The sequence below is a fragment of the Pollachius pollachius genome, assembly GCF_949987615.1.
Source record: "Pollachius pollachius genome assembly, chromosome: 2".
Taxonomy (NCBI): domain Eukaryota; kingdom Metazoa; phylum Chordata; class Actinopteri; order Gadiformes; family Gadidae; genus Pollachius; species Pollachius pollachius.
The window spans coordinates 31937676-31951839 of record NC_136935.1 but is presented as its reverse complement, the minus strand read 5'-3'; the positions used below and the strand labels follow the sequence as shown (position 1 = coordinate 31951839).

Below are 14164 nucleotides of genomic sequence, written 5' to 3'. Positions count from 1 at the left end.
TTTGACACAGTATGCTTTAGAAACATGGTTGGTGATTTTTTAGTTTTTAAGGCATACCAATGCCATATTACCATACCGACCAAGCTCACCATACCTCCACTTACGGAAGACATCTATTTATCATCTATTTTTCACCTAACACATAGGTGGCGCTATAACAAGGCCTTGAAGTTCAGCATTTCAACAGGCTGCCATTACCACTAGGAAGGTGCAATTTGCATTAAACTTGTTATACAATCACCATTTGTCATGATGTACAACTTTCACTGCAACCCATACGGTCAGACCATTTGGATATAGTGCAGTGACCACAACTTGACCAAACACCCACACATTAACTCCTTTGGTGCCGAAAGTGGTAAAAGTTGTATGTACATGTACCAGGTGACTATGGGACTGTATGGCGTTAAATTCATAGCAATAAGGCCAAAGACGGCAGAGATATACATTTTAAAGTGAAATACATGCATACCGCCAATGTTTAAACATCTCTAGCATTGCATTCAAAACACGTAGGTTCGGCTGTTGAATATGGCTATTAAGAAGAGATTCCATAGTATACCCATGCCAAATTTGAGACTATCTGAAAAAATAACAAAAAAACATTTGTTTGAAGTTCTCCCTTCTGAACCACAGCCTTTCTACGATGCAGGCTGGGCCTTAAAGTGGCACACACGTAATTTTGCTAACATCCGTTTGACAGTGGATTTTGACACAGTATGCTTTAGAAACATGGTTGGTCATTGTTTAGTTTTTAAGGCATACCAATGCCATATTACCATACTGACCAAGCTCACCATACCTCTGCTTACGGAAGACATCTATTTCTCAAAATATACTCATGGGTCATACAGTCATACTGTCGGTGATAGTCATACTGTCGGTCATACAGTCATATGTCAGTCATAGCAGTCATACTGTCAGTCATAGCAGTCATACTGTCAGTCACCAGCAGCACGTAATATAATATTTTGTTACTTACTCTACGTTTTTAATGAAATACCCCATGACTTTCTACTTTTACACCTTTGAGCTACATGCTCTTTAAATATGTTTGACAAGGCCTGCATTCTAAAAAAAACGTTTTGGAATGCCTACTTTTAACTTAGCGATATATCTTGTCCCCGTTATGCAAGGCAGGAAGTAGCACTATGCCTGCTTGACTACTTGTTGCATAGTCAATATTACTAAATATTTCTTCCCAACCAAAGCATGTTTTCATTCAGTTTGTCTCGGTTTTGTGACCAACTACCAACCTTCCCCCACCCCCACCTCCCTACACACACCCACACACACCCACACACACACACACACACACACACACACACACACACACACAGGCTCACCATGTTCAAGACTCACAGTTGACAGTGACACTCACCCCCTCACAATTTCTGATAATACAGGAAGTTCAACAGGAAGTCTTTGGGTGAGTCAGTGTGTGAAAATGTACGTTGTGTGTGGGTTTGTGTGTTAGTGTGTATGGGACCCTGCCTGCATGCATCTGTGTGTGTGTGCGTATGTGCTTCGTTCTCTCTTGGCGCAGTCATGACAACATGACAAAAGCTGCCCTCGCCAAGCTCGCCATTCTCGTCGTCCTCATCTTCATCATCTGTATTCCAGAGTTCTTCTGGTGGCACCGAGGTGCGTAACTGAACACACACAGGGTGGGCGCCTGACTGATCATGGCTGGTACACATGTGTGTGGGTGTGAGTGTGAGTGTGGGTGTGTGTGTGTGTTACTGAGTTTGTTAGCAAAGTCATTGCCATCTGTCAGCTATTAGTGAGGGAAACTTGCCGTTCGAATATCTGTTTTGAGGCGAAGGCGCCATCCATCCGCCATCCTCAGCTAAATTAGATTTGACCAATCAGGGCATCTCTTCCCTGATTGGGTCCGGCGATACTTCTTGCCTGTCAATCACAGGTGCTAAATCTGAGTTGACTTCTCAGCAGTGGGGAAACGTAGGGAGGGAGGGGGAGGCGTGCATTTGGTTGTTTAGTTTCAACATCTTCCTGCTTTTCTCTGCTCTCTCTCTTTACAAATCCCGAATCTTACCTGAAACACCTCTAACTATTGCTTCAATCACGTATTTTCACAATTCATGAATCACTTCTAAAGCATAAACTAGACTTTGTATGTAAGGCAGCAGGTTTAAACTCAAAAGCAGCTTTGATAAAGCCAGAAGAGCAGAGGTTGAATGTTGTTTTTGTCAATGTCCTTCGGTATTTCTTTGTGCATTTGTTTGTTATCGCTCCTCTCTGTATACCAATGGGGCTGGGTTGGATCTGGGCTTCCACTGATAAAAAACAATCCTTCAAGTTTAGTTTTTGGTTTCCAATTAAATACCATAAAATCCTGGAATATAGAAAACTTATTTTTGTATTATAGTCGTAATACAGTATGGCTCCAATGTATTCTGCTCTTTTTATATTTTCTGAGCACTGACAGCAAATCAATGGCAGGCTTCTAACACGAATTACAGGAGTCTCTGCATGTCTGTCTGTCTGTCCTTCGGGTTTCTCCTCAAGCTTCCATTCGGTCGAGATCTTGAGATCAGCGGGACACATGTATTAGTAAATATTAGTATTATAAGTGTATTCATAAGTACACACTGTGTTGTGTATTCAGAGGGAAAACCTGTTAACTGTTACAATGCCTAACAACATGCTAGGTACAGCTCACTGGCTACAAGTACATTCGACAATAGATGAAGAAAGCAGGACCGGAGAGTCTTGTCCCTCCTTGTCTGTTTTGCTTTCTAAATAGACTGATCTTACTATAGTATGAGGAATCTCTGTTTATATGTCTGTCCTTCCATCTTCAAAACAACTGTTCATCTGATCCACTTCCCACTTGGCGACTTTACACATGGCTGGTATGGGGAGCTGTGTGTAAACTTTTTCTGCTCAAAAACATCCACCCCCAGGTAGGGTATCACTGAGGCCCAAAGGGAGTGCAGTGTCCAGGGAGTGGTTACGACGAGTGGTGACCGAAGACCAAGCCACCGGCCCACTCCGAACGACCACTGCAATAGTCATTCCTTAAGCCGTGTGCTTCCCCTGTGAGTCTGGGAGACAGAGAGTGCACCAGTCTCCCACCCACATTTTCCAGATATCCTTACTTTTCCTTCTTTACTTCCTCATCCTAGGCTCAAGGGTGGACTTCCTGTGTGTGCCGTGCCGTCCTGCCGAGGAGTGTGGCTGGCTGAGGGAGAGCGACCTGGAGGATTCTGGAAGGGAGACGGGAAGGGGAGGACAGTGTGATCCCTGCCTGGCCCTGGGCAGCGAACAGCCCCAGCCAGAGACTGCGTGCACCGCAGCTGACCGGGGCAACGGGACAGATCCAGGGTCAGACCACGGGGGCAGTGATGAGGACCCTGGCAACGGGTGGTTCATGTGTGAGACGGATATGGAAGAGGCCTATTTTAGAGGCAGCATCATGTCAGGTATGTCAGATCACCTTCGAGTCTTGCAAGCCAATACCTTCTGTAGGTGTGGTCTATCTGTGTGACTGTCTACATGTTCATTTGTCTATCCAAAATAACCATCCATCCATCTATCCGTCCATCCACCCACCCATGCATTGCTCCTCTGTGTGGAAAGACTCACCCAAGGATCTGGAGGTGTGGATGGTGGTGCAGCTTGAAGAAACTGTTCACCTGAACTTAGTCTTGCACGATCAGCGCAACACCACCTCCTCATACCTCCACCCTGCTGCGGAGCCGGAGGAGGAGGCGGATGACAGACAAAAGGCGTTCTACTGCTGCCGCCCTCCGCCACCTGTGCCCCAGCCGGCCAATCGCAGTCGCTGTCTCATTCAGTTGGCCAATGGATCATCTCTGTCTAAAGCGGGAAAGCAAGCGCTACCATGGGAACTGACAGGGAAGAAAGGTTGGTCTCGCTATGTCATCCTTGAGAAACAGAACGTTCTCAATGGTTATTCTTCAATATGACACGCGTTGATTAGAAAGGTCATGACATTGAATCAGAGGTATGGTTTATGCGGATAACGAAGAACCACCAAACAGACATAAGTCTAAAGATTCATCAGTTTAATGAGTAAAATAGAGAGCATCTTCATAAAAGCGTCAGACACTACAGTTCAATTTGATTCACAGAAATAACATCCCTCCCGCGACCTTCTTCTGACCTTCAGTTATTCTTCCTCCATTGGTTCTTCAATGTCCCTCACTGTATTAACAGCCAGACTTCCAGAGCCTTATAATTCATCTCCATCCACTGCATCTCCAAGGCGGTATTGATTCTGGCTCGCCTTCTTTCTAGTTCTACTATATTGCCCACCTCCATACTGCTTGAAGTTTCACCCAATTTCTATTTTCTAATATCCTGTTGAAACCTAGATGAACTCAATGAAAGCTCTGTCTTCGTCCAGCGCTCTCCTGGCCCTATGCCTCCATTTGAATCATTCTCCCCACATGGTTTCATTCACTTCAATATTTGAAATATTCAATATCTTGTCGTCTGTGGTTTCTCAAAATGGTGCCGGTGGAACCCAAATGATTTTAATGAGATGGTTCCAGGAGTCCCCTGAGAAAAAAACTTAATTTAATGAAATGATTAATTTAATCTTTCACTCGGTAGGACAGACATGAAAGACACTAAATATGACTGTGATAATGGGTCTGTCTTTGGGTGCTCCCTAAGGTTGACCATTAAAATGAATGTCAAAGTTTTATCATGGCTGCAGTGAAAGAAGCATTTCTTTCCCTTTATCTTATTCTGCGTACTCCATCTCTCTCCCTCCGTTTACAGTCTCTCTAACTGCAGAGATGGGCCAGTGCGGTTCTGGAGCCATTTAATCTCCTGATGACATTTTGTTGCACAGTTATGAAAACGGAAATCAAATTGATATTTTATCTGAACGTGTGATCTCTGGTGTTTGTCCTCTCTCTCTCTCTCTCTCTCTCTCTCTCTCTCTCTCTCTCTCCTCTCTCTCTCTCTCTCTCTCTCTCTCCCTCTCTCTCTCTCTCTCTCTCCCCTCTCTCTCCCTCTCTCTCTCTCTCTCTCTCTCTCTCTCTCTCTCCCTCTCTCTCTCTCTCTCTCTCTCTCTCTCTCTCTCCCTCTCAGACGAGTGGGGGAGTGTGTTTAGAGCGCTGTGGATGGCTCTAGTGGGGCTGCTGCTGCTGCTTGTAGTCACATCACTACTGGCTAAGGTCTACCGGAAAAGGGGTGAGGCATGGCAATACATAATACATATACAATATATATATATATACATTATATATATATATGCATTATATATATATATTTATATAAACACATATACATACATACAAACACACACACACACACACACAGACAGACACACATACATAGGTATGAGATTTAATGTGCTTCTGACGTTGTAGACACAGGCCCAGCTACACGGGCTGAGCCCTAGGTAACAGCTTGCTCCTCTTTTCTCTGCCAGGGAAATCCAAGGGGGGCCCACTTTGTGGTTCGTACAAAGAATCACGTCTGAATGGTGAGACAGAGAGCATCACACACACATGCACACACGCACACACATCCAAAGAATGCCTTTTTAGTGCCATTCACTTTATCGTGTTGTTGTTTTTTCACAGGATCGTGTCCCTTAGTCGACACCCCCTCAGGTACTTCCACCATTGTTTTGACTCCTTCCGATATGAACTGACTTTTCTCTTTTATTCATTTATTCACCAAGAGAATATCCCATGTTGTGAGATTTTGTGCGACGACGAAAGCAAATCCCAAAGAAATGTATTTTCATAAAATGAAAGACATTTTGCAACCAGTTGAAGAGATGGCTGTACAATATCAATCGGCCAATTCAAATGAATAGACCTTGTTATGTAAGTCACTGAAATGATGTTCTAATGTGAAGCGTCTTTGTGTATTGCTTTTAGGAATTGTCTTTAGCACCCTGGGGTTAACAAGCTGGACAGGTATGCTTTTGAATTTTATCTGAAAATTATAAGCTGAACCCCTTTAACATTATTTAAAACACAACCAAAAAATATATGATGGAGGAAACTGGTGTCAAACTAAAACTATATGGTATTTAAAACAGCCTCCATATGCAGTCAGTCATCCATTCCCAAAGACAATCCCAACAAAAATGAACACACCAACATATGGGCCACATTAAACAGGATTTCAAACACAACACATATGGCATTACATTAATGAGGGGAACTTCAGTCCCGGTCCAAAACACACAGCCAGCACTGGTGGGAACATTTATTTACATATTGGTTTCATCGATCTTTAGTGCAAAAGATGGGTAGCAGCAGCCTATGTGTACCATCCACACCAGGAGAATGCTGGTGGGCTCAGTGTAGGCATGAGGGTATGATGGAAGTCGCATTTAAACGACAAGTGTTACCGTTACTAGCCTAGCTCCTTGTCCCATCCCTTTCCTACCTGCTTAGCCTACTTGGTATGAAGTGTCTTGGGGTGACATGGTCTAGCCCTACAGGCTGGAGAAAACTATAACTACATTAGTTCAACCATCGGCTGAACAAACTGAACTAGTAGCTGAGGCAAAGACTCTGTCTAAACAAAGACCTTGACAACATTACAATGTTTTTTTGGACTATATCTGTTTTATTGTACAGCACTACCTCCCATTCAAGAAGGCGAGACGCCAACATGGGAAGAAGGTAGGGATCGATCAATATACACAAACTTCCACAGTTGTTTAGAATCAAGGGTGAAACGCATTGACAGTGTCTAATCAAAGACCCTGACAACATCGTTTTATCTTGGGGGGGTGGGGGGCTTTCAATACCCATTTTTCCCTTGTTCCTGAGGGCCATGCTTAATGTGTTTGTGTTGTGTACCGGACCCCTGACTAGTGTTCCCCGACACCCTTCTATCTGGACCTGTGGACGGTCATGACCCATCTGGAAGTTTCACTGGTACACCAACACTTTCATCTCCAGAGTCAAAAATCATCATACTTACTGTTCATGCTGTGATACGTAGATACTTAGTACTGTGATATAAACTCATGTAATGGCTGCTTTGAATAACTGATAATCTTGATTGGTATGAACTGGTCACACTCACAGCGAAACATTCAGTTCTGTCTGATCTATTAAGTTAACTGAATTAACTCAACTTTTAATTCTCTCCTCTAAATGTTTTAAATTAGCCACTCTCTTCCTTTCATTCACTAGCACATCTCCACCACCGGGGGCACCCTTCCCTGTCCTCCATCAGTGAGGTCGAGGCCTTGTGAAGCATCATGGGGCTTCTCCTGTGAACTAAAGACTGAACAGGGACCAAGTATAATAAACATAGCTGCTACTTAATTTCTCTCAAATGCAAATCAAACTTGAAGCAACAATGCTTAAAAGAAAATCACCCCAAACACAGTATTGATTATTTATGCAATATATTTGGGTTTACATATTCTCAGTCTAAGGGCACTTCATTACAGGGTTACAATAAACATTACACCAGAGAAATAGTGTCCAAACCCAAGTTAATTTGTCATTGTAACTTCATATGTAATTCCTACTTTAATGGCAGAAGTGTAATTTATTGTTCAAGGCTGGGGGAGCGTTGAGATCATGTTTCGATTAAGTGACTAGGCTGAATGGATTCCAGAACTAATTTAGCATTGGGAATAATTGATTCTCCTTTGGTTAAGCATAGTAGCAGCACTGCAATACATCGCTAGAGACCCATTTACTGGCATCCTTAACACAATGGGAAGACCCATGTACAGCCTGAACAAAACCTTGTTAATTATATAGTATTGATGGAATCACATTGGAGTAAAATGACTGACACACACACACACACAACAAAACAAAACAGTCATAAACTTCGGGCCTTTTTAACGTATACTACTTAGTGTTTTGTTAGATTCTACTGAAAATATCTGGAACTTTTTAATGGCAGGGCCCCTTTACAGCTGTACAGCGTCTGTACAGTTGTCAAACAAAATCACAAATACCTTTTTGGGACAAAGAGTCTTTAAATAAATACAAAGAAATATCTAAATCTATTCAGAACTTTACTTCTTGCACTTATCAATGCAAAATGGAAGCAATACTAAGAACACTCAAGCAGATGAAATTACTGTAAATATCCTATATCCTTATACTCTCAAGCAGATGAAATTACCATTACCTATCCTTTATATCCTTATACTGTCAAGCAGATGAAATGACTGTTACCTATCCTTTATATCCTTATACTGTCAAGCAGATGAAATGACTGTTACCTATCCTTTCTATCCTATATCCTTAAACTCTCAAGTAGATGAAATTATTATTACCTATCCTTTATATCCTTATACTGTCAAGTAGATGAAATTACCATTACCTATCCTTTATATCCTTATACTGTCAAGTAGATGAAATTACCATTACCTATCCTTTCGATCCCTTCTCCTATTCTTCAAGCAGACGAAATATAAAAGGTCTGCATGTGATCCGGTTTGGACCGTCAAGGTAAAAGACCATTGAAAGAAATCCATATGAATTCAGGCTTCACTTTAAATACATTATAATCTATTCCTTATTCCTTATTTTACACAAAAGTTACATTTAGACAAACCATACTGCAGTGGGAAGCATTGTATTGGGGTAGTGTTTTGCATGGGTGTGCATGTGTGTGTGTGTAGGTATGTGTGCAGGTGCGTGAGTGCACACAGGTGTGTGTGTGTGTGTGTGTGTGTGTGTGTGTGTGTGTGTGTGTGTGTGTGTGTGTGTGTGTGTGTGTGTGTGTGGGGGGGGGGGGGGGGGGGGGGGGGGTGTTAGTGAGAGACAGGGTTGCATCAGTGTTATTGGCCGGTCTGGGCTGGCGGCCCTGTGCTAGGCCTGGCCTGCTGGGTCTGGATGTGGGAGACCTGCAGGACCGGCAGCAGCAGCTGCAGTGCATTCTGGATGTAGGTGGTGCTGTTGGAGCCCTGCAGACCCAAGACCCACACAGTTCATCACTCTTACTGTTGGTACTGATGCATCACGAGGACAGATTGTCATCGCATTCATCATCATCATCATCTAGTGTCTATCTATGTTCTCATCTTCACAATGTAAAACATCAAATCATCATCCAAATCTTGGATCCAGCAATCTTATAGCAGAACCTCAGGGGGGAGACGAGATATTCTACTAAAGAAAACTGATCCGCTAGAGTGGATGAGGTGTTCAGAAGGGAATTTTAATAAGTGGATTCCAAAAGTGGCCAGACTACCCAATGTTTATTTGAAACCTTTATAGACCCTATTTTACTGTTAACTGGTGCTAGCCAAGTGTTGTGTTTGCCAATTATGCGCTCACAGGTCCCTGCCTCTAGCAACATGATGGATTGAAACAAATATGATTTGAAAGAAAGATTTGAGCTCCTACGCCATCAGACTTTAGATATGAATCTGAAGTCGTGAGACCACCATCAACTTAATATATAACGTTCCATCATCAACATAATATCAAAAGTTGATTCTTCATAACCATCAGAATCTCATCTGATGTTATCACATGGAACAATGTCATCAAAGGCATGATCACCAGGGTTTGATTGGCCTCTTTTTCCCTTATGATTTCATCCTGTCTATGTTTCACGCCACCCTGTGGCTCCATGCATTCATTTATGTAAATGGTCTACATGTGAACGGCTCGTTCCAGTGGCATTGGTTCAAACGACTCCACATTACAGAGGGGGCTTCAGTGTTGATAACCCCATCCTGCTGATGTGCAGCTCGGAGAGGGAGGGAGCACTCCATCAACCCGTGGCACTCATCCTTGCCACCCTGACAGCTGCCTTTGCTTCGTCTCAGCCTGATGCCCCTGAACACATCATCACCAGCACCAACATCATTCCCACCCCCACACCCCACCCCCTCTGATTAAGGACGAGTGCCTGTTACCTCCAGCAGTACGCTGTCTAGTAATGGATTCACCTCCTCCGCCTTCCTCTGGTCCTGAGACAGAGAGAGATGAAGAGGGAATGTAAGCAGCCGTGTACCGATGTGAGGGTAATCCTAATAAGTCCATCTTTCAGAGTGTGAAAATGGAATCAATAGGTAAGGTAGGCACACACACACACAAACACACACAGACACACACAGTCTCGCGGCAACACACACCAGTGAACCCAAAACCGTAAAAAAAATAATACAATGCTATTTTATCACTGTTACAGAAATAATTCCACAATTTAGAAAAAAAAAAGTCGATAGTCCAATCCTTTCAAAACACTATTTGAACGTTGCAGGTGGCCCAGGTGGCGTTGTTTTATTTTATTTTCCGAGGCACGCACGAAAGGGGTGCGCGCTTGAAACACACACCGCGCTGGGGTGGCGCGGTGTGTGTTGAGGAGTGGATCTCTGTCTGGGCAGCGGTGGACTGCAAAGTCTGAGAGAATGTTTATCGTTTCAGGACACTTATAGTAAGGTGTGTGTGCGGTGAGCTCCGTTTGAGAAGCGATTTATTGAATGTCTGCATGCGAGTGAGGGTTAGGCTTCCCAAACACCTGTGTGGCATGTGTCATGTACAACGTCGCTCATCATAACGCTCATATACAACGACAGTACTTTAATAGTATCACTGGGCCGTAACCATGGGGACAACTCCCCCCCCCCGCCCCGCCCTTTCCTTAATCTCTCAGTAAATCTCACAGTGTTCGAATTTCAGCTGAAACAGTGGCACTTTAAATACCAACACTAACAACCACACTGTCTCAGTCTTGCTGCAACACACACACACACACACACACACACACACACACACACACAAACACAGTCTCTGGCCCTTGCACTTAAATACACACATACAACTACAATGTCTGTTTCCCTGCAACACACACACACACACACAGACACACATACACATACACACACACACACTTACCCCGACAGTCAGCAGTGTGTCAGAGAACCTCTTGGCCAAACAGCCGACCTCATTAGACATAGCAGTGGTCAACCTGAGGCAGAGGAGGCCCAATCAGATACACACACACACACGAATACATACGTACATGCAAAGAATAAACAAATCTGCTATACACAAACACACACACACATCTAACTGCTGTATGTATACCTGGAGGTTCACATCACTGGCATATGGATCGATGTGCAGCTATATGAACACACATGCAAACACAACCACACCTTGTGAGGACCTGTGCCTGCTCCCTGGCTGGCTTCTCCAGATCCTGGCCGTGGAGGATCAGCTCTGCCACCTTGTGGAGCTGCTCGATACTGCGGGCGGTGACCTCTGCCAGGCTGCTTATAGACGACATGTACACGGCCTGCAGGGGAGGGGAGCACCACACCGCACACTGAGCCACTGTTCTGCATGCATCCAGCCATCGATTGTGGAGACAGAGACATTACGGAAATAAGCATACACGGGAAAGGCCCTCACAAACACATAAACGCTTGAAATACGCTTGAATTCATGCAAAAAAATCTAACTGACAAATAAAAGAGAAAAGGTTGAGATTGAAAAACGAAAAATGCATAGTAAACATAAGGGTTGGGCAAATCCTTTTAAAAAAAAGCAATAAATCAAATAAATCCTCTCCCCAAAACATCAAGGTCTTTGCTTCAACCGTCGTAAAAAACAACTCGTATAAGAATGAGAGAGCGTAGAACGTCTGTTTCCAATGTACCATGTGCGGCTAGACATTCTTCTGGCACAGGGTTGAAGCAATCATCTGCAACTCACTTTCTTCCCGCCATTCTTGTTTCATACATAATAATGCCATAAAGAAATCCAGTAAAAGGCTACTAGGCATGAGTAACAGACTAGGGATGAATTATGCCTTTTGTAAGCTTGCTATTCATGACTTTGTGTCAGCAGGCTAGGCCCATAAGCTGAAACCAGCATTATATCGGTCGCCTTTTAATGGTGTGATTCTGACAAGCAGTTTCACCGGGAGATGGAGCGACGTGGCCTGCCAGCTTGAGAACAGCAGCTGCATACTATATGTTTTTATCCATGTTTGTTTACATCCATATTCTGTATGTATGCTAATATAGTTTGAGGCATGAATATACGTTATTCATTCGTGGTCCCCTTACCTGCTTATAAAGGTTGTGGAGTGAGAAAGAAAAGCGCCAGCAAGTTTTGCCTCACTTTCATCAATATAGGAAACGCTTTGCGCACATATCGACCAGGAAGCCATAAAGCTAGGGCTGATTTGGGGGAGAAGACGTTACGAGGAATTCGCTCATTCAATTGAGGATTCAAGTCAACAAATTGAATTCAATGAATGATAAAAGTTTTAAGTCTTTGTTCTCCGACATGCATCCAGCATGTTCCGTAAGCCTGAAGCTTGTTTTATTATGCCATGTTATTCTACTCTGAATCTCTAGGTTAGGAATCTGGTCGTTCTCAGACAAGGGCCATAATTTATTTTCTTTGCTCACTCGGGTGATTGCGCTAGCTTCCATTTCAGTGCCTTCACCATCACAGGCTCATGCCTCGTGCTCAAGCACATCCCACTGATGGGCTGACGTCAGATCTAATCCATCCCAGCATAACCCCATATCTTGGGCAGATCGAGAATGTATTGCTATGGACACGTCGTGATTTCAAACAACCTTGATATCCCAATTTGAAACTCGCCCAACTCTATTAAACAGACATTTTAGATAAAAAATAATTCATAAATATTAATAAATGTTAATTCCTTTCAATATTACCTCAACGGATCTGAAGTCATCTTCTGTCCCCTCCCCATCACCCCTCGTCGCCTCCTTCCTTTCCACACCATCTGCTGCCTCCTCCAACTCTCCTTCCTCCGTCTCCTCCCCCCTTCCTCCAGTGGGGGCCTCTCCTCCTGGCTGCCCCGCTGTTTCTGTGCAAACGGTGGCGACAGGCTCCTTCACCTTTCTCACCCAGTCGTGGGCCCTCATCCTAGCCTGGGGAAGCATAATAGGCTGTCTTATTGGGACCCAATGATGTGTGCAGCATGGCACTGTGATAGGGCCTACGGAGATGCTAAAGGATGATGTGCTTATAATGAGATTTATTGGATATCCTGTTTTGTAATTCTGGGTGATAAATAAAACCCAAACTATTTAATGGTGACTCTCACCTTTTGACTTGACAGGCTTTTATTTTGTATCTCCCGTAATGTGCAAATATCTACCTGTGTGTATTGTGTGTGTGTGAGAGACTTCACCTTGTTCAGTTTGTCTGGTGTGGCAGCAACATGGAGGTCAAAGAGCAGCTCAGTCAGCACACTCACAAACTCCTCGCCGTCCGCAGCTGAGAAACACACACACACACACACACACACGCACACACAAACACACGTCAAATAGTTTCTTACATTATCGACATGTTGCAAGTTGCTAATTTAGAAGGTTTCATTGCTTTAATTTTCCCAAATTTGTTAATCTACCATTCTGCTGATTGGTATGATTTTTTTTAAAAATGTATCATCCTGATATCAGAGTGCTTCTCTACAAAGCATGCATATTTTGCCATGCAATACAACTTTTTTGTGATTGTGCTGATATTGACTTGTGCTGTTGATCTGTCAGTGGCCACTGGACACTCATACAGGCTCATGGCAAACGCTGAGGTCCACCATTGAGAAAGAGAATCATCTAATGTCAGCTCTGAGCCTCTATTTCTCACTTAACACATGAATCATGCACATGAATAAAAGATTCCGGGATGCGTTCTATGCATCAACCCATCCTCTACTTCTGACATGATTGAGATGTGGGACAGCCGGTCATGAAGAGGAATCCCAATCTGTGTGAGTTCTCTTGAAGAGACTCACCAACTGTCCTCAAATCATGACAGATTTAAATTGATTTTTATTATAAATTATAATTGATTTTAACGATGACCTCCTAGTGTGCCTTTCATCAAATAAAAATACCAATGTCGTTATTTATGTTGACTGCATGAATAAGCTAAAAGGATCGATTGAATATTCAAATCTCAGTAAAATAGTCTAAACTCAGCCTAGTCTTGGGCTTCGTGTGGATTCAGATTCAGATTCAGATTACTTTATGGGACCCTCAGGGTTAAGGAGTCAGGGCCAACATGCTGAACCTGGATGGGTTCCCAGGGGCCACCGATAGCTGCGGCGGCGGAGGCTTGGTTGCGGGTCACTCACACAGGGGGAGAGAACAGTGTATTGGGGAACTAAGTTCACCGTTATCCTTCATCTGCCCATCTCCTGCTCCCTCCATGGACTT

The 14164-nt window shown here is 43.6% G+C and overlaps 2 protein-coding genes across 2 annotated transcripts in view; one reads left to right on the top strand and one right to left on the bottom strand.

Moving 5' to 3' along the window:
* The first annotated feature begins 1490 nt into the window (after window positions 1-1490).
* On the top strand, window positions 1491-7304 carry LOC307071620 (uncharacterized protein). The gene is made up of 10 exons (XM_079730662.1): window positions 1491-1644; window positions 3150-3446; window positions 3604-3891; window positions 5089-5190; window positions 5432-5485; window positions 5586-5615; window positions 5889-5927; window positions 6600-6644; window positions 6840-6902; window positions 7164-7304. The coding sequence occupies exons 1-10, from the start codon at window positions 1521-1523 to the stop codon at window positions 7223-7225; spliced, it is 1104 nt and encodes a 367-aa protein (XP_079586788.1). The 5' UTR covers window positions 1491-1520; the 3' UTR covers window positions 7226-7304.
* A 1456-nt stretch (window positions 7305-8760) lies between these two features.
* fam114a1 (family with sequence similarity 114 member A1) overlaps window positions 8761-14164 on the bottom strand; it is an 8848-nt gene continuing 3444 nt past the window's right edge. Inside the window, 7 exon segments of the mRNA XM_079730661.1 lie at window positions 8761-8905; window positions 9866-9919; window positions 10848-10920; window positions 11111-11250; window positions 12650-12868; window positions 13132-13217; window positions 14083-14164. The exon segment at window positions 14083-14164 is cut by the window's right edge and continues 48 nt beyond it. Of these exon segments, the coding sequence (XP_079586787.1) occupies window positions 8780-8905; window positions 9866-9919; window positions 10848-10920; window positions 11111-11250; window positions 12650-12868; window positions 13132-13217; window positions 14083-14164 (780 nt within the window). The 3' untranslated portion in view covers window positions 8761-8779.